This window comes from Pteronotus mesoamericanus, unplaced genomic scaffold, assembly GCF_021234165.1.
Source record: "Pteronotus mesoamericanus isolate MK-2021 breed Mesoamerican mustached bat unplaced genomic scaffold, CSHL_Meso_final scaffold_636, whole genome shotgun sequence".
NCBI classification, from domain to species: domain Eukaryota; kingdom Metazoa; phylum Chordata; class Mammalia; order Chiroptera; family Mormoopidae; genus Pteronotus; species Pteronotus mesoamericanus.
In genome coordinates, this window is record NW_026555324.1 from 220,739 (window position 1) to 241,583 (window position 20,845).

Sequence of the window (20,845 nt, forward strand, 5' to 3'; positions counted from 1 at the left end):
GTACAGCCCCTCTACCCGCAGCCCTCCAGGGTTGCCACCTTCCCAGGGGTAAAAGCCTCGGTCTTCCTCAAGTCCACACAGCTCTGTACAACCTTCTCTGCCCCCTCGGCACCCTCACTCCCCCTCCCTGCTCGAGTCACACAGGCCTCCTGGCTGTTCCTCCAACAAACCAGGCACAGTCCCTCTGCCTGGGATACTTTCCCCCCAGATACCACTGAGTGCACGTCTCAGTGCCTTTCGGCCTGCACAGGTGCCACCTACTCGCCGCAACTGCCCCCCGCCCTGCTCTTCTCGCTCTCAGGAACGTCCACCTTCCAACACCCTCCGTGTCTCTCCCTTCAGAGACTAGCAGCTCTGGAAGGCGATGAGGTGCTTGTTTTTCCCCGGTGTCTAAACCAGTGCCTGGCACATAGTAGTTGCTTATGTGAATGAGGACACAGTCCCTCCCACGTCACAGGATTCGAGCCCAGGACTAGAAGTCCGTGATCTTTCTCGCCCATCACAATGGCCACTTTGTGGCCTCAGTTTCCCCACCTGAAAACGGGGATGAGCTCAGCTGTACCATGGCCAGGGCTGGTAGTTTTGAGTGGAGCAAGACATCAGGCAGTAAATATATTATTTCTTCAACTAGGGGTGAGATATTTTTGTCTGGGGACATCTGCGGTTATCACGTTGGGGTTGTTCCTGGCACCGAATGGGTGCGGGGGGGAAGCTCCTCAACCCCTCACAGTGCCCAGGGTGGCCCCCTGCACAGAGAATGACCAGACCGCAACGTCAGCATGCCCACGGGGAGAAACCCCATGGTAAGTAATGAATTAGAAACTAAAAATTCTTAGTACCTTCCGTCCGCCATTCCCACTGCTGGGAGCCCAGGAAGACAAAGGCCCGGGGTGGTACTGGACAGACCACAGCCCAGCCACGCCTGGCCTTGGGCCTGGAGGTGGCAACCTGGCTGTGCCTCAGTTTCCCCATTGGTACAACAGAGATGATGACGACAGCATTCATCTCATCGGATCGGGGCGGCTGACCTGTGTTACACAGGACGCACTGACGCACGAGGCAGGCGTGTCTCTGCTGCGCTCGCTCAGCAGCAATGATCACTGAGCTTGTGAAGTGACATGGGACTGCGCACCTACTCTGTGCCAGGCAGCATGCAGGGCCTCACTTATCATGTGTCCTTGTCACAAGAACGCTGGGATGGGGATAATGTTGTGAGTCTCACTCAATCAAGGCAAAAACGGCAGCTGAGTCACTTGTCTGAGGTCACCCAGCAGGTACTCAGCAAAACCAGCCTGCTCAAAAATCCCAGCGTCTTTCCCTTCTGGCCTGACCCTGTGTCTCCATGGGACTGAGCGATGCCTCCTCGAGGCCCCTCCTGGTGAGGTGGGTCTTGGTGATGGGCCCACAAATGACTCTCATCCTCTCCATGTTACTGCCAGAACTGCAGCCTTGCCCACCCCCAAACTGCACCAACCTCTTCCTTCACCTCCATGTGCTAACACTCTCACCAGGAATGCCCTCCCCATCAACGAACTCCTACATACCCACAAAGCCCCACCTCTAATGCCCTCTTTTTCCTAAATGCCCCTGCCTAGAAGGTTTGATGCCTCTGTGTCTGCCACCTAGGTGCTGGCATTTCTACCTGTGGCAAAGGAAGGTGAACTCTGTGGCTCACTCAGGAGTGAGGGACTTCAAGTAAGTCACTCCCTACGCTGAGCCTTAGTTTCCCTCATCGGAAAATGCAGAAGGTAAACAGAACTGGCATGCTGGGTTTTGAGAGGCTAGAGGAAGACGAGGCACGTAAAGTCTGTATTCAGCACTGGGCTTGGTGCAGAGTTGATGCTGGGGAAGCAGACATCCTCATCATCACCATTACTGTTATTGTTTTACCAATTCCATCGTTATTATTTACACCTCTGAATCTCTCAGACTCGGTGCATAGGAGGCATTTTACTCAGTAACATTCATGGAGCAGAGAGGCTCCACTTGGCAAAACCAGGAGCCCTGGAGAGAGGACGTGTGGTTCTCTCCGCCCCCGCCCCCCACTCACACACACACACGTGTACTCAGACACCTGCATGCCCTGTGCCCCACTCTTACCTTCTGCTGCACAGCCTCCGACCAGCAAGACCACAAGGAGGCCCACGGGACCAATCACAGACATCACGCCAGGGCCCCAGGCAGGTGCCATGTTTGGCAGTGACCTGCAACCTCCGACCTCCACCCTGGAGGGGGGGATGGCCCCCGTCCCTCACAGAGAGGCCTTGAGCCAAGCGTCAGACGAGGCAGCGTCTGCAGAGACAACAGAGGGGCCGTGAGATGGGAACAGGGGAAACTGGGGGGCCTTCATGGGGGAGGCAGCAGGAAGATCACAGGGAGTGGAGAAGACGGGGTCACAGGACAAGGGGGGAGGGCTGTAGGGTGATGATGGGGTGGAAAGAAAGTGCTGAGCCTCTACTGCAGACTGGATGTTTGCGTCACTGCCCCCCACGCATGTTGAAATCCTAACCGCCAGTGGATGGTATTAGGAGGCAGGGCCCTTGGGGGTGATTAGGTTATGAGGGTGGACTAATGCCCTGATGGCAGAGGCGCCAGAGCGCTCCCTCACCCCTTCCACCATGCGAGGACACAGCGAGAAGACGACGTCTGTGAACAGGAGGCGAACTCTGACCAGACACCGCATCTGCCAGCACCTTGATCTTGGCCTTCCGCTCCCAGAACCACACGAAATAAGTGCCTGTTGTTTGTAAGTAACCTCCCCGCCTTACGGCAGCCCAAACTGAGACAGCCCCAACACCCAGCTGAGCCCCACCCTGACTCCAGTCAGGCCCCAAACCAGGACTGAACATCAGCGTAAGAATTTGCTCTGAAAACCCGTCTCCCCCGCATAGCCTGGAACTCCAGAAGGACGAGGTTCCAGCTAACACAGCCGGCAGTCGGATCTCCCAACACACACGCACCTGTCGGTCTCTGACCTGCTCGAACACCTGCTGCGGCCCCTGCCGTCCCCCCAGGAGGGCGCGCCTGCTGACAGCCACGCGGCCTGGGCGCAGTCTCCCCCTGCGAGCCTCTGCCCCTGCTGTGCCCTCTGCCAGAAGTGCTGTCCCCCTTCCCCCCGACTAGCACATGACAAGTCTCAGCTCAGATGTCACTTTCTCCAGGACGTGACTTGCCACTCGAAGGTCAGCCCTCCCACCTCATTCTACATCCCACAGCCTAAGAAATGATTAAGACCATCCTCCACAACATATACCCCAGTTTGTAAATTAAATGGAATGTTAATCCCTCAGTGTCTGTTTCTCCCACAAGAATCTAAACTCCTCTAAAGGCAGAAGGTCCCTTGTTCCACGGGCAGAACCCCGGGCTGGCCCCCTCCCCAGGCTCCGCTTTGGCCAGAGTCAGGGCAGAGGGCTAGGGAGGGGCAGGGAGGGACGCAAGGATAAGGCCTGGCCAGGCCAGCCCTGCACCCACCCCAGGCCATGCCCTGGGTGGGTCTGAACCATGGCCACAGGGACGGGTGCCACATAATGATGGGGCAGCCCCTGTCATCTGGTTCCCAAAATACCCAGCTGTGGTCACCTCGCCCAGCCATGGAGCAGCCCCAGGGGAAGACTGGGTGGTAGCCAGGTCATGGCCCAGGGCGGAGGGCGGGGAAGCTGGGCTGGGGGGTCGGGTGGGGGGCTCAGCCTGCAGTCAGACCAGTAACTGACACGCAGTCAAATAAAACTCAGAGAAGAAGGCCTGTGCAGTCAAACCATAGACAGGCACTGACATGCAGTCAGACCACAGAGGGACAGGGAGACCAGAAACAGTCAACAGATGTATGCACGCAGCCAGGCAACAGAGACGGGAGCACGCGCAAGGGCAGGCAAATGAAACTTGCACACAGTCAGACCACAAGCACAGACAGGTACAGAATCAGACCTCAGACACACCGAGTCACACAGGACACACACAGGGTCCTGGTGGGGCAGACAATACACAGTCTCAGACCACTAGCATCGTCCGACTGATCAGACACACACACAGAGGGTCCTGGTCAGGTCAACACCACACTTACATGACTGAGCTGCAAGCAAAGGAAAGTATGGAGTCAGGTCAGAGTTCCGTGGTGCACAAGCAGGTAAACATAGCACACAGACTCCGGACTCAGATGCGTGCACACAGTCAGGCTACAGAAACAGGCCTAGCAGTCAGCAAACCACACTTTCACCAAGCCAACAATAAATCCAGACGTGCAAAGCCAGATCCCCCCCACCCACCATAGGGGCACACAGGCAGACACGTGCATAGACTACAGATACACACTCAGACACAACCAGCGGGGGACTAGGAAGTTGGGGCAACTGGAACCTCGAGCACAGCCCCTCACCTTGTACCCCAGCCATGGGCCCTTTAAGAGCAAAAGTGGCCAACGAGGAAGGTGGAGGCCCAGCTGAGGCCCGGGTGACCACAGCAGCTGGCCCCACCCACAGATGCACATCTGCTTGGCCACATCTGGGGAGGGGGGCTCTGGCCCAGACCACTTGGGATAGCTGGGTGAGCCCTCAGACAGCCTCTGGAGAAACCGAGGCAGCAGAGCAAGCCTGAAGCACGGAGGGGCTCAAAACCGGGACTGCCCAGCCTACCATGGACTCCCAGGGAAGTGAAATCCCTGTCCCAGTCTCAGTCTCCTCACTTAGATCAGCAGCTGGCATGGGAAGGGGCCACCTGCACAGGAGGCCTCGTGTACGGGAGGGCCCCAGCCACAACTGCTTCCCCCACTCTCCATGCCCCGTGGGAACCAGGGGCAGTGTCTTCTAAACAAGGCGGCTCCAAATTACCCAGTGGCTCCCGCAGTGCCGGCCTTGCTGGACCCACGCCTTCTCCGTGTCTGGGGAGGCCAGGGCTGAACCAGGTACAGGCCGCTCCAGGTCATGAGCGCCTGACTCCCCCAGACCCAGCTACGGGGGCCGGGGGTCACGGGGAGGGAGGGAGAGGACACAGCGTTGGGGGCTTTTCCAAGGCCTGGATGATGAAACTGAAATGGGGATGGGAGGCATGGGACAGACTCGGAGGGGAGAGGGCCAGTCGCTACACAGAAGATAAAAAGTACCAGTGTCTCTTAGGCCCACATGCACCCTGGAGACTTGCTATGACAGAGGTAAGTTCCTGCAAAGCCCACGACTCTCCTGCCAACAACCGCTTTCTAAAAGTCCCCAAGAGATGGGGGTTTTTGTAAGGGACCTGAGAATATTAAAAAGCCCTGTCAGCTCTGCCTTCAATTTATCCCAAATCTGCCCACTTGTTACTTTTTCCTTTTCTGCCTCTACTTGGCCCAACCCCATCATCGCCTCCCTGGGCCAAAGCGCTCCAATCCTTACTCCCCTAGTCTGTCCTCACCCCGAAGCCAGAGGGCACCACTGAGCACGAGTCAGGTCCCGTCCCTCCTCTATCCACAGCCCTCCTGGGCTCCCTACCGCCCTTGGGGTAAAAGCCCAAGTCCTCCCCCAGCCCACAAGCTCTTGCACAACCTGCCCCATCCCCTCCCTGGCTCCCCTCCTCCCTCAACCGGCACCTGCTCCAGCCACATGGGCCTCCTTACTGTTCCTCCAACCAATCAGGCAAGGTCCTGCTCCAGGACCTTTGCATAGGCTGTTCCCTCTGCCTGGATCTCTCTGCTTCCAGATTTAATGTTAATAGTATTACTTGGCTAAAAATTAGAGAGTGAATGGGAATTGGGGGGAGGGTGTCATCCACACAAGGAAAACAGCAAGAAGCAGCAGAGCCTAGAAGTCCTAGGAGGGAGACGAGAAGAGATCAGGGCAGAGACACAGGACAGGAAGGAGCCCTAGGCGGCTCTGGGCAGGGAGGGATGTGGCCAGGTTGGCATTTGGCCAAGCCTCCTCCCTGTGCCCCTTTCAAGAAAGCAGCCTGGGACACCAGCCCTGTGCTGTCAAGAAAGGGAAACTGAGGCAGGTGCATTGGTGCTGCATGATGCTGCAATCCCAAGTTCCCAGAGGACGGTGTGGCTGTTGCAAAGGGAAGAGCCACCCGTGGGAATTGCAGGAAACAACAGGCTGCAAATGAGGCTGGGCCGGGGGTGGGAAGGAAGGAGAAAGGAGCAGCCTCGAGGCCTGGGACCCAGGGTCGGGGGAGGGGCCGCGCAGCCATCCGCTCAGTTTCCTCTGCACCAGGTGCTGAGCTGTTCACCACGTGCTCCCGGCAACCAGCTGGGACGAGGAGACTGAGGCTTACAGAGGCGGCCCTGGGGGCTTGCTCAAGGCACCCAGCTGGGTCCTGGATCCTCTGAAACTTGGGTCCAGAGCCCACATTTAATCACATGACTGTGTCCTTCCTTGGCCACTATGTGACCTCAGGAAACTCAATGATCTTCTCAGCGCCTGACACAGCTCTGCCGGGCAACCACTGGGGGCTCCCTTACTGTGCTAACGGGGGACGAGTGGGCACCCGTTCCAGCCAGGCACCAGGGCGTGGGTCACGCGATCCCAGAGCCAGCTTTGTGTACCCACGCAGAGCGGGGAACATAAAGGCATGATTATGACCCAGGGCTGCAGAGTGAACAGGCTGGGTCACTGCATCAGGCGGGGTCTGCTGGGGCCAGAGGATGCCCTGGGCCCCCGCCCCCGCCCGCCTGCCTAAGGATTCATCCTGTCCTAAGGGGTCTAGGCTTACTGGTGCAATTCTGACCTTCAGGAGACTTTCCACGGCCTCAGGCCAGGGGAAGGGAAGGCAGCAATGCTGGCAGTGGGGCTTCAGGACACCCGGACGGGACCACCTCTCTGCCCTCACATCCACACCCCCTCCCAGGCCTCCCTCCCCACCGCTTCACTTCTGGGCCAGCGGACCTTCCTGCTGCCCAGAACCCCTTTTACAGGACCTCGGAGACTCTCGAGGCAGGGGCTGGGCTTCCAGCCTTGCTGGATAACTGTGTTCCCAAAGTGCCCGGCAGGGTCCAAGCTCTAGCTGAGTCACTGGTGGGCTCAAAGGCTCCAGCCAAGCCCTCTTCCCTCTTAGGGCGTCACTGTACCCTCACTGGGAAACAGACTAAGTGCTGGGCCAGCCCTGCCACCTTCCCGGAACAGGCTGGGACCGGGGCAAGGGAGCTACCTTTAATTGAATATCAATTTGTATTAATTGCTGTCCCCAAAACCAGGAGTGGATGGGCAGGGCAGACAGGGAGCCGGGCCCAGTCCCAGAGGGAAAAATCAGTAATCTTAGCGGGGTGTTCCAGCGTGCCAAGCCCTCTTATACACTCCTTGAGCTTCTTTCAGTTTGACAGATGAGAACATGAAGCTCAGAGAGAGGTTCCTGCTGGCCAAGGGTCACACAGCATGCAGGACACTGGCCTGGGACTCAAGGTTGGAGACTGGTTCTCCATGGGGCCCGGAGTCCGACTTCCCAAGTGACCAGGCCGCCAGTCTCGCTTCTGCTGGCATGGCCCCCACATTGGCTTCATGGAGGAGCTTGAGGTACCAAAATTTCACACCCTCCAGGGTGCTCTGCTAGCCTTCAGGGACCTTTAGGATCTGACCTAGGCTCACCCTGTGGCCTCTTCCCAAACGTTACTGCCGTTCCCAGAGTGCACTGGTCTGCCTGGGGCCTCTAGACCTTTCTCAACATGGGTCCCCCTACCAGGTATACCGTGTCCCAGCTGGCCCACCTATCAACTCATCCTCCAAGCTGAGGCCACAGATCCTCCCACCCCAGCCTAAGCCTTGCCCCCCCAACCCCGCCCCAGGACCCTTGTCAGCTCAGCTTTGTCCGATCCCCCTTGGGGCTGGGAGTGGCTGTGTCTGACTCTGTCCTTCCTCTGCTCTCAGAAAGCAGATTTTTAATCTCCCATGGCTCTCATCTGCATCCATGAAAATCCAGGCTCCTAACAGCCTCCAGAATGCTGACCCCATCACGCTGCACCCTCAGTACCCTGCCTGAACCCCACTGCCGCACTCACTGCGCACTGGCTCACACAGGGTATTGGTACATGTTGCTCCTTCCCCCAGCATATCTGTTCTCCTTCCCCATCAAACCTCAGCCATCACACTTATCATCAGGTCTCAGCTGAGCGGTTACCTCCTCCAGGAAGCCCCCCTGGATGACCCAGGCTGGATCAGGAGCCACTCTGAGCTCCCCCAGCACCCTGTGTCTCCTATCGCAGCTCTGCTCCCATTACGGGCCTGTCAGGCTCTAGGACAGGAGCCTTCTCCACACCATGGGAATGGGGCAAGGCCCCTGCATATACTGGATGCCTACTGCATGCCTGGCACCACTTGGCACTTTAACCTACATCATTCCTATGATCACGTCCACTGCAGAAGGGGAAACTGAGGCCAGAGGGAGACACTACAGGCAGGGGAGGCCAACCGGGCACACTGCCAGCTGTAACTTACATCTGCTGTAGCAGTCAGCTTGAGCCTTGAGAAGTGTAAGTGAAACTCGAAGAAGGGCAGACAGGACTTGGGGGGCTGGGCCCCTTGCAGGGGAGTTGCAGGAAGTTCTTCTGGAGTGGCCCGGGACGAAGAAGGAATCTTGGGAAGCAGGGCTCCCTGGCAATCACAGGGGCTGCCGGGGCATGGGCTCCATGGGTGATGACGGGAGGCACAAAGGCATGGGGCTTGGGGACAGGAATGGCAGGGGAGTAGGTGGGCGCTAATATGCTTGCCCTGACTCTCCGGTTTATTAAAGCCTCAACGGGACACAGTCCACCTGGGGTCCACAGGCCAGAAGGGCACAGGGACAAACGGAGAGTGGGAAACTTTCCCTAAGTTTTACGGGGTGGCTAAGAGTAAAGATCCCAGCCACGTATCCCCCACCCCAACCCCACGGTCCTGCTGTTTTCTCCAAGGACCCGAGGGAGTGATCAGAAGCCCCCCCAGCAAAGCGCCCTGGGGCTGGCAGCTAAGGCTGCCCCAGCCTAGCTCCGCCCCCAGGAGGTGGGGGAGGAGAAAAGGCTGGGGGCCAGGCGGGGGAGGGGACCCTACAGAGCATAACGGTCAACAGTTTTCCAAAGTGAGAACTACAGGCCTGAGTAGGGGAGCGCCAGGCAGCGTCAGGTCCAGGGCTGTCCCTGGAGCTTGCTTGGCTGGGCCAGGCCCGTGCGGGGAGGGGGTGGGTGGGGGCCACGAGAGTACCCCCTCACCGGAGCCTAGAGCGGGGACAAGGAGGGAAACAAAGCCCAGCGCAGAATGGTCCTAGATATGAAGAAAGATCCCAGGTGCACTCACCCTGCGGCTCAGAAGCTGGGGCCGGGCCCCGCTGCAGCTGGTCCCTCTGTCCCTCGTCCACCCTGAGCGCTACAGACGCGCGCGCAGGGAGGACTTGGGAGAGGCCCCGGCCCAAAGAGCTCGGCCTGGGGGCGAGGCCGGGGGCGGGGCGACCTGGGGGCGGGGCTCCGGACGGAAGTGGGGCGGGGGACCAGCAGGGGAGCCCCATCTGGGGGCTCTGGAAGCCTCCATGGGGTTCCTGTGTGGGGAAAGCATTAAAGGGGGGTACTGTGCCCTCGCACAAGCACATGCACGAGGGACTGCCCAGAGACCCGCCCCTTCGGAAACCTGACGCCAGAGGGAACCCCTACCCTGCTCCCCCTCCCTTTCCAGGTGCTGATCGTGACCATGGCAACGGATGAAGGGGCTGGAGGCCGGACTCCGCAGCAGAGGGCTCCCCAAACACACCCAAATACTGGAGGTCGGACAGGGGGCAGCAAGAGTCCCTCCCAGTCTGAGTAGGATGGCAGAGGCCGCGCCCCCTAGACACACAGAAAGACCCAGAGGGTGGGGGAGGGGCGCAGGCACAAAGAGGCTGCCCTCCTGCTGGGATCTGGTTGGGGTCTAGGAAATGAATGGGGGACACGGTGGCAGAGGCCCCCACCCTAGGCACAACCCTAAGGAGGGGGCGGAAAGCGCAAGCCCAGATTGGAAACAGATGGGGCCACCGTGCCAGGCCGGATCCATTGGGGTGGGTGGAAAGGGAGGGGGGAGAGGGAGGGGCCGCCCCACCCCGACAGCCAATCCAGGCTCCGCTTCTGCCCCGGTGAGAGTTTGAAAACTCCAGGGCTGAGGCAGGGAACTGGAGGCCCCTTGGGTTCTGGGAGCTTGGGAGGCATTCAAGGAGGGGCGGAGGCCCTAAAGGAGAGCCAAGGACCACCGCAAGGGACTGGCTCCCCCATCTGCTCCTCTCCTTGGTGAAAATGCCACTTGTTCCACCATCAGTGCTCAGGATGAATCCCACAGCTAACACATATTGAGCTCCTAGTGTATACCAAGTGCTGTGCCTGCTCAAGTCACCCCAGTGTCACCCCAATCTCCACAGGGGTTAGTGGAGGAATAAAGACATTACTTGCCCAAGGTCAGGAAGAGCAGGGGCTGGAACCAAGTGGATGAGCCCTTACCGACAAAACTGGTGGAGGCCTGGAGCAGGAAAACTGACAAATGGAGAAATTGCTACAAATTTAAAGCATCCAGGGACACAGCCTCTATAAGCTCATTGCCCAGTGCGACAAAGGACATGGGCTTCGATGGGGACACACAGGCAGCTGTGGGAGCCCAGAGGAGCCCCTGATAAGGGTTCAGGGTCAACTCACTTCCCACGGTGGCCCATCCATACTCTGCTATGACTGCGGTAGAGGATCCATTCCCCACCTCTCCCCAGTGCTGGAGGCTTGGTGACCTGCCCCTTTCCTTACCTGTGCCTCGGCTCTCCCCTCTGCAAGACAGTGTATAATGCCACCCTCCCTAGCACTGGGGAGGCCTGCACTGGAGCTCTCAAAGCACCAAGGGCGCAGAAGGTTTTTTGTGAACGTCTGGCTGTGGATTCTACACAGAGCACACAGGGATGCTGCTAAACACGAGATACTAGGATTACCTCCACTCCCCCACAGCCCCAGCTGTGGGAGGCACACAGTAGGTGCTTTAAGAGGTACGATACCTGGCACCCCCGCATTATGTGGAACACATAGGAGGTGCTCTGGGTCAGCAAGATGTGGAATCAAGCAGCGTGCCCCACCTTAGGAGGGCACACACACAGTGGGCCCTCAGGAAATGCTACCAGCACAGTGGGTGCTTTGCTTGCATTGGTGGGTAGACGGCCCAGGCACAGGGCTCATACACACCAGGAATGAACCCAAGTTCACTCCACGTGACCTCAAGGAAGAGCCTGCACCTCAAGGCCCCGATCCGACATGTCAGAATGACCAGGGCTGTAGGGCCTGGGGCGGAAGTGCCCGTCTCTGGGTTGTCTCGGACCCAGGGGATGGTGGCTGAGGACCTGCCAGCTCCTCCCACGCTGGCCCTGCCCTCTCTGGGCCTGTTGCCCTTGTCTGCCTGAGGATGACCTCTTGCCTCTATGAGGTGGCGGTCACCACAGTGGGCAGGGAACAAAGCCACCCCTGTGGAAGGGGTGGGAGGGATCTGGGCAGGAGTGAGGCCTGCATCTGGGCTTCCCCAGCTGGGTGACTCTGTCTGCACAGAACCCTGAATGTCCCCCATCACGGCTCTAATGACCCCATACGTTAACTGCCTGGTCATAGGCCTGCCTCTGACACCAGACTGTGACCTCCAAGGGCTGGACAGAGACCTCAAGGTCTCTGTCTTGATCAGAGCACACACCCTGTGCTGTGTTCAGCACCTGGCAGAAGTAGGTTTCAGCAAACCTTTACATAAACGGCCAAGACCCTTCTTACCCATGAGATCCTTCTCCAACCTTGTTCTCCCCGGGAGCTACAGCGTGCGACACCCTCATCACAAAACAGGCATCTTCACCCACCCTTTTTTAATCAAAAATTCCCGAGCACCTTCTGTAAGCCAGGACTGGCTAAGGCACAGCAGGGACTAAGGCTGGCAAGGATCCCTTCCCTCACAGAGCTGATGCTCTAGTGAGGGCGACAGAAGGGAAACAGAAAAAATAAAACACATCAAGGGTCAGTAGTAAGTGCCCTGAATATGGACAAAGCAGGGGTAGACGTGGGATGCAGTCTTAAAAAGGGAGGTCCAGGTGTAAAGACATGACATTCGACCTAAGACTCGAAGGAAGTAAGGGACTGTGAAGAACTTAGGGCTGTTTGGAGGAAGTGCAGCCCAGGTCCTGGGGCAGGACCTGGCTTGCCACGCTGGAGAACCACGGAGGGGCCCTGTGTGGCTGGAGCAGAGCTAGTGAGGGAAAGAGAAGGAGGCGGCGAGGGCGGGGAGGGGATATGGGCAGGTCACGCAGGGCCTTGTGGGCCCCCAGGAAAGACTTGGGTTTTTACGCCTTGGAAGGTAGAAGCCCTGGGAGGGTGGTGGGCAGAAGAGGAGCAGGACCTGATTCAGGTTCTCACAGGCGCCCTCTGGCCACTGCAAGGACACTGTGGGGAGTGGGGGGAATGGGGGAAAGAGGGCAAGTGACTGCACATATTTGGGCCAGCAGTAAGAGGCACATTCTGGAGAGTTTATAGAGGCAGAGCCAACAGAATTTTCCAAAAGACTAGCAGTGGGGCATAAATTAAAGCAGGGACTCAAGGATGACTACAGTGTTTGGGCCTGAGCAACTTGAAAATTAAAAGCTGCCACCTCCAGGAAGCCCTCCCTGACTGCTTTGCCCAACCAATGCCCTTGAGGGCTGACCCCAGAAGCCCCTGGAAGATTCAGCTGATATGTCCTCTATATACACCCAGGAGACAGCTGCCCTTGGGGAGAAGCATGGGGCTAGATCACATCAGCCCCTGCAGCAGGGACATGTGTGGGTAATGGGTTTTGTTTTGTTTTTTTCAAAGTAACTTTTATTCTAATTACAAAATAGGCATATGCAGACTTGGCTGGTGTGGCTCAGTGAATTGAGTACCGGCATGCGAATCAGAGGGTCTCCAGTTCGATTCCCAATCTACGGCGCATGCCTGGGGGTTGCAGGTCAGGTCCCCAGTGGGGGGAGCGCAAGAGAGGCAACCACGTATTGATGTTTTTCTTCCTTTCTCCCCCTTCCCGTCTTCAAAAATAAGTAAATTAAAAAATCTTTAAAAAATAAATATTTTTCTAAAAAGGCAGATGCAGCAGAAAATTAGAGAAAATCAGCCTAAAGAAGAAAACTAAAACTGCCCATAATCCACCCCTCTCCTGGAGAGAAAACGGGAGCATGTGGTCATTTTCATTCATTCTTTCAACAAACACTGAGTACCTACTGTGTGCCAGGCTAAGGGGGACACAGCAGTGGGCATGACAGAGCCAGCTCCCCTGCCCTCAAGACAAGTGAGGGAGACAGACACTCACAGGGAAACTATTATTGTCAATATAACCCTGGAGAGTGCTGAGAGAGTCCAAAAAGAAAAGAAAATGCACAGGGAGGCTCTAGAAGCCTGGAGGGATGGGCCCGGGTTGGGGGGGCGGGGGGGCTTCTCAGAGGACCTGGATGAAGTCAGCAAATCAGACACACAAATGCCCGTGAGCAACAGTGTTTCAGGCAGGAGAAACAGCCAGTGCAAAAGTCCTGAGGCCAACTGCTTCCTTCCAGTCTTTCTTCTATGTGTGCAAATTGGTACTTTCAAAAATGGAGATCACCATTATGAGACCATTTGCCTATGTCCAACCCATAGTGTTTAATCAGTTTCCATTTGTTCTACATTACAAACTACCACACTGAGAGGAACATCCACATTTGAACCTGTGGCCTGTCCCTTCCTGCAGAGAAGTTCCAACTAATAGGTGTCTCTGTTAGGATGTTTTACAGCCTGTGACACCTGCCCTGATATGGCGCCCTCAGGCAAAACCATACACACCTGTGCAGGACACCCCTACTCCCAGCCCTCTCCCAACCTGTCCCACTGTCCTCACAGTTGGGGCCAAAATCTCTCAAAGTTTCAGTTATATACAACCACCAAACTCTACACGCTTGGGATCCAGAGCGAGGGAGAAACTGGTTGGGCAGCTTCCTCCTTCCCCCAGGCTGCAGGGCTCCCCTCCCTCCCAGCCAGCACAGTATTCATGACCTGGGGAAGTGAGCGTGTGCCGACCAGCCGGGAGCCCACCTCACCCACACTTACATCATGGTCACGGCGCCATGTGCGCCTGCCAGCGCACCACAGCGGGCACACTGCCCACTGCAGACATGCCCCAGCTCCTCACCTGCCTTTTTCACCTCCCGGTTCCCCCAAGCCCAGCCACCTTCCTCTCTTTCTGGAGAAATCCAGGGTGCCTTCAGGTACAGCTGGATCCAGATGCACCTGCTCTTCCCAGGTTCTTTCCCTTCTCAGGTGATGGCAGCTCCATCCTTCCAGAGGCTCAGGCTAGAACCTGGGGGCCAGCCCTGAATCGTCTTCCCTCACTTGTACATGTTGCTGGTCTGCAAACAGCCCCAAGTGTCCCTCTTAAATTTCTTATGAATTTATCCGTCTTCCTCCATGTGCCTTCTTACCCTGCCTGGTTCCCACTACTGCCTGCCGAGACCAGTCACCTCTGCCCTGGCCCCCAGCTCCTGCCTTCACTCCCCACAGTCTGTCCTCCCGACAGTAGCCAGAGGACACCTGTGAGCACCTGAGTCAGTTCCTGGACCCTGTCCCTCCTCTGCCCACCGCCCTCCAGGTCTCCCACCTCCTTCCGGGTAAAAGCCCAAGCCCTAGCCAAAGCCCACAAGGCCCTAAACAACCTGCCCCCACTCCCTCCCACTGTCACCTCCTCCCTCTTTCCTCCTGTGCATCCACTCCAGCCATATGGCCTCCTCCCTCAACACACCAGCAACCATCCTGCCTCAGGGCCTTTGCACAGGCTGTTCCCTCTGCTTGGAACACCCTTCCCCCACATTTTCATGGCTGTTTCCTTCTCACCGTTCAGGTCGCCCTCAAACATCATCTCACAGATGCCTCACTGATCACTCCAGTTCAGATAGCATTTCCATCATCCTTTATCACACATTCCTCAAATTTTTTTCTTTTTTGGCACTTTCAGCTGAAATTACAGGGTGTAGCAGAAGGTAGGTTCACACTGCCCTGACCAGTGTGACTCAGTTGGCTGGGTGTCATCCCACAAAGTGAAAGGCCACCAGTTCCATTCCCAGTCAGAGCACATGTTGGAGCTACAGGTTCAGTCCCCAGTCGGGGCACGTACAAAAGGCAACCCATCGATGTTTCTCTCCCTCTCTTTCTCCCTTCAATGCCCTCAGTCTTTTTAAAACGTAGGTTTACACTTGTGAGTTCATGAACCAGAGTTTATTCTTGTATTATTAATTATTGCATTATTTTTCATACAACCAACCATAAACCTATGTTAGCCTCACCCCATATTTACTTCTTCATTGTCTACATCAGCTCTGTCCACTACGGAACCAACAGCCACACATGACTAGTTAAATAAAATTAAATAAAATTCAAAATTCAGTTCCTCAGTCACAGTGGCTGGGCGTCCCGCATATGAGGCTCCTGGCCACAGTACAGGTGCAGACAGAGTGCATTTCTATCGTCGCAGAAAGTTCTGGGGACAACTCTGCTGGAGATGGAGCCAGGAGGGTGGGACAGGGCTGGCTCTGGTCACTGCTGGATTCCAGGGCTTGGCACACAGAAGGTGCTCAATAAATGCTCTCTAAATAAATGAATGAATAAATGAGCAGCTAAGAGGTTTTGCAAAGCCTGGAGAGGGGCATTTGCAGGACAGCGCAGAGGTCGGCAGGTGCCATCTTCAGCCACAAGTGCACAAGCTGGGATTTGCACCTGGGTCTCCCTGATTTGCCACTCTCTGGGGACTATGACTCCAGTCCCAAGGGCAGCAATTTGTAAAGAGCTGCCGTGTTGCAGCCCAGCACCAATATGCTGACCACCCCGTCTCCCACCTTGCACCATCTTTGGCTGCCTCCACGGCTCTGGCCACATCCTCCCTGCAAGGTGCCTCTGGGATCACCAGGTCCCCAGTGAGTACGCAGTGCTGCCCACACCCTCCCCTCCTTGCCCATGACTTCTGCCCCGTGCCTGCCCCTCATTAAATCTTTCCTTCAACTGGCTCATGCCTTTCCTTTAAACCAAAGATTTTCCGCTGGTGTGCCCCAAGAATTTTTAAAACACGCAACAGATGACTATTTAGTCAGGGGCACTGACCTCTTTTCCCTCAGACTGTCAAATAAAGAAATGGCAACAGCCAACACAATAACCATTCGGTGTGAATGCCCTGTCTTGAACCATAAATATATATTATAGGTCATATAATAACAGTTGCATCTTATGTTGCACAATAAGATTGTGTCTGATTGCTTAATTCTTGGTACCAAAAATTCTTACAGATAAGTATATGCATCTGATTTTTTAAAAAGACACTTTGGAGTAAAAAAAATTACTATTATTTTTTCGTAAATCAATCAAAATTATACCTATATTTTGTCAGATTGGCAGGAAAGAAATGTAACTTTTTTTGGCATGCCACACAATTTTAGTAGTTTATGTGTGCCATGAGATGGAAAAGGTTGAAAATTGCTGCCTTAAACTAATTTACTTCAGAAACTAACTCGATAATGCACAGATCTAACTAGCCTTGAAAGTCACCAGAAAAATTGTTACAATGAAAATATGGCCCTCGCTGGTGTGGCTCAGTGGACTGAGCGCCAGACTGCAAAGCAAGGGATCACCAGTTCGATTCCCAGTCAGGGCACGTGGCTGGGCTGCAAGCCAGGTCCCCAGGAGAGGGCATGTGAGAGACAACCACACATGGATGAGTCTCCCTCTTTCTCCCTCCCTTACCCTCTCTCTAAAAATAAATAAATAAAATCTTTAAAAAATTTTCTCTAAGAAAATATGTACTGAGTTCTTCGACTTTCCCTGGATACTGTTGCTAAAGGCAGCAGCCTGACTGGGATTTGGTTAAAAAGAGACTGGCAAGTGCTGGTTTCTAGATCACCCTGCACCTGACTGAGTCTTTCTCCTTGACCTGTTCCATGTGACCGGAAAGGGGAGCTGTTGCTAGTCTGTGCAGCTATGTGTCACCGGACACCTCCTCCACAGGTCACCCCAGACAGCTTCATTCTGGGGGCAGTGCCCCCACTTTAGAAATCATGGCCCGCAGAAGACAGGAGGACAAGGTTCCCTTCCCAACTGTGTCCCCAGAGAGCTACGTAGCCCTACTCAAGTTCTCAACACTCTCTGGGCCTCAGTTTCCCTACATGTACAGAGGAAAATCAGTTTTTTAGTGTCTGAAGCAGACTTCTGTGGCTTCAAGGCCTTTGAAGACCAGGGAAACGGAGGCACAAGCCAGCAAGGTCCCCAAGGCCAGGCCTGAAGCAGCCCCTGACTGACTTCTCTAGTGAGGTGGGATCTGGTCTTCGTTACTAGCCAGACCTCAGCGTCTACCTTGCCCCAGGCACTATCCTGAGTTCTGGGGACACAGCAGAGACCGAGGCAGACAGCCTCCCAGGGCTTCTCTTCTAGAGAAGGAGAGCGACAAGGGCAGCCATGCAAAATAGGGGTGAGGAGGGAGTCCTGGGCACACAGCACACACAAAGGCCAAGTTCTAGGGAAAGAGAGGTGGCTGGTAGCTGAGAAATGGGATTAGAGGGGGCGGGCAGGGAGCAGGCAAGTCATTTAAGGACTGAATATATTTGAGGCATGAACAATCGTCACAGTCCTGTAAATATTCTTTCACACCCTACCTGCATTTAGAGAGCCCCTACTGTATACCAGGCTCCAGGCTGAGCACTAGGGGCGCAGGACTACCCAGGCAGCCCCAGCCCAGTTTTAAGGAGTTCACCCGCCTGTGGGAGAGGCACACAGGGGCTCCAGCAGCGGGAGATCAGAGCTGTGATGGGGATACCTCCGGCCTGGGGATGCAGCTTCCTGGAGGGGGAAATATCTCAGATGTAAAGAAAGAGTAGAAACTGGGAAAGGAGACCTACGCAGCACTGGACAAAATGAGAGAGGTGAGAAGAGAAACTTCGGGCCAAGCCCCAGTCAATTCCACAGGTAAGAAGACAGGGACTAAGGAGCCAGCTTCTGGGGGCGGGGGGCAGGCAGACCCGCTGTGCAACCTCCGCTCCCCAAGCTCTCAAGACCAGGGAGAAGGTGACATCTTTAGACAAGGGTTTGGATCTGGACCTAATGTTGTCTCCTCCAAGACCAAATGCTCTATAAGCACTTAGTATGGGAAAAGCACCTCAGAACTGAGCCAGGCACACAGTAGGTGCTCAAAGAACACACTGGCTATTATTCCTGACTTCCTGAAGGCTGGGCATATATACGCGGCTAGCTGAACACTCTCAATAAATGGTATTAATGAATGGTATTATTTCCCCCCTTTTCAGTTAGGAAAACTGAGGCAGAGGTTGAGCCCAAATTCTCGCCACTAATGAGTAGCAGAACAAGGACCTGAACTCCAGCTGGTTCTCAACTCCTCCCTCAACCACTCACCTGAGCCTCAGTTTCCCCTCCCCAGCCCTCACCCTCCTGCCTCCTTTGGAGATAATAAGGTCCCAGGATTCATGGCATCTCACACTAAGCCCATCTGCGACACAGTCTTCATATGTGGCAGCCACTTGGAGACATAAGGATGGACCACCAGCTCCCAAAAGTAATATGTCATTATTATTATTATTATTATTATTATTATTATTACTGATTATCCTCTAGCAGCTGCCCCTGGCATTGGAAGCTGTAAGGAGGCACAGGCATGGGCAAGGACAGTGGCTTGGGCTCAGCAACGGTCCCCGGAGAACTCAGCACCAGGCCTCTGCACTGTCCATCCCTCTGCCAGGACCACTCCCCCCACCAGAAACCCACCTGGTTCCTCCCTCACCATCTCTGTTCCCGTGTTACCCTTGCCAGGAAGACTCCCGGAGCGCCTACTTAAAACTCCGCCTTCCACACTGACACTCCCACATCCCCCTCTCTGACCCCTCCCCTCCCTGGGAAAAGGCACCATCCTGACATTGGACATTTTTCTTCTGTGTTTTGTTTATTCTCTATCTCCCCAACTAAACTGCGAGCTGCAAGAGGAAGGAGGTTTGTTCTTTTAAATGACTCGTGCCTGGAACAGCGAGCAGCTGGCACACGGCAGACGTGAACATTGCGGAAGGAAGAGTCCTCTGCTCCTAGAAGCAACCTCTGTCGTTGGTTCGTGTCAATCTCTGCAGACCTTTCCCACGTAGTTACAGCCCAAAGGTAACGCTAGAACACGGAGTGGGCTTTTTAGGCGGAAATTGTATCATCCTGTTTGGGTCATTTCCGAACTTGCATTTTTTCCACATGACACTGCACACACATTCCTGTGTGTACAATTCCTCTTCTCACCTGCCTTACAACCTTCTATTACAAAACTGGACCCATTTATTATGATTCCCTGTTGCTCATCCGAGGCCACAGTGAACCTCTACACTCACGCCTCCCAGGCCCTTGGGGAAGCGTCTGTCTCTCTCTCGATGCTGAGAGGTGGAAGGGTGTTCTCACATTTCCTTTAAGTCTACAAACGGCACCTCTAGGAATTTATCTGACAGGCACATTCCCCTGAAATGACACATGTAGAAAGTCCTCACAGCAAGACTTGCAATAACATAAGTGCCTATCAAGAGTGGATCAGTTAAATATATAACAGTGCAAGGGACCAGATAATGCCACAAAAATTAGTATCTCTTGGTATTATGAGATTAGTATCACAGGTGTGCAAAGGAATGGGGGAGCTAGATATACAATTATGAAATTACCTTTAAGATCCTGTTTTTTTAAACAGGGGAAAAAAACACACACACCAAGGGACAAAACAGCATGTAAAGGATGCTACCATTTGGTTAAAAAAAGGAGTAGCACGCTGCTCGCCTACTGAGTGTTCAAGGGAGAGCTCTATGTAACTGCACTGTCCACAATGGTGGCCATTGGCCATGGCTGTTTACATTTAACTGGAATAAAATAGAGTATAATTTAAAACTCAAGTCCTCAGTTGCCCTGGACACATTACACATGCAGAAGAGGACATGTGGTTAGTGGCTACTCTATCAGAAAATACAAGTTGAGAATATTTCTATCACTGCATAAAAATCCTACTGGACTGATACAGAGCTGGGGCAGCAGGCTACAAACCACAGGCCAAATCTGGCCCGCCAACTGTTTGTGTAAATAAAGCTTTATCGGCACATGGCCACACCCATTTATCCTCTATTGTCTCTGGCTGCCTTCCTGCTACAATAGCAGAGCTGAGTAGTACAACAAGATCCTCCAGTCCACAAAGCTGAAAAGATTTACTACCTGGCCCTTTGCAGAAAATAATCTACTGACCGCTTTCTGGGGAAGGAGAAAGAGAATCGAGGATCTGGGGGGCAGCAGAGACCCTCCATTGTGCATTCTGCTGCACACCCTCAATTGGGCCCCACATGTATGCATTATCTGGCCAGAAACATACATTAAAAGATGTTGCAAAGTGGCAATCCTTATTTATTCTCCTGCCAGCAGCACCCAGAAGGCCTGGACCCCTGTTGTTGCCATTCCAGATATTACCAAGCCCCAGGTCACTGTGCCGGGAGGGTGGGCAAAAAATGGTTATCTCATCGTTTTAATTTGCATCTCCTGGGAATCTTTAAATATAGATAAAAGCCCATCCACTCATCCATCAACTACAGTCTCTTAAAGAACAGAGGGCAGGGACTCCATCCATCTCAATCGCCACAGCGTCCCCAGCATCCGTGCAGGGCCAAGTAAACACCTGAAGCCCAATAAATGCACACGGCAGACTGAGGGAACTGGGCCCAGGGATGGGGCTGCATGACAAGGCTGGCAGTGGGCATGGAAGGCCAAGCCAAGCTTCCCCGAGGCCATGTCACCAATGGACACGGGGCCGCCTGGCTCCTAGGTGGGCCAGGACAGCCAGGCCCTTGGGCAGGAGCCTGTGTGCGTCTTTCCTGGGGACAGTGCTCAGCAGGGGGCGGG

General features: G+C 54.9%; 1 protein-coding gene across 1 annotated transcript in view; it reads right to left on the reverse strand.

Moving 5' to 3' along the window:
- Positions 1-20,845, reverse strand: part of PTPRS (protein tyrosine phosphatase receptor type S) — a 96,551-nt gene that overhangs the window by 55,778 nt on the left and 19,928 nt on the right. Inside the window, exon 2 of the mRNA XM_054562172.1 lies at positions 2,101-2,292. Within this exon, the coding sequence (XP_054418147.1) occupies positions 2,101-2,191 (91 nt within the window). The 5' untranslated portion in view covers positions 2,192-2,292. The remainder of the gene's footprint in view (positions 1-2,100; positions 2,293-20,845) is intronic.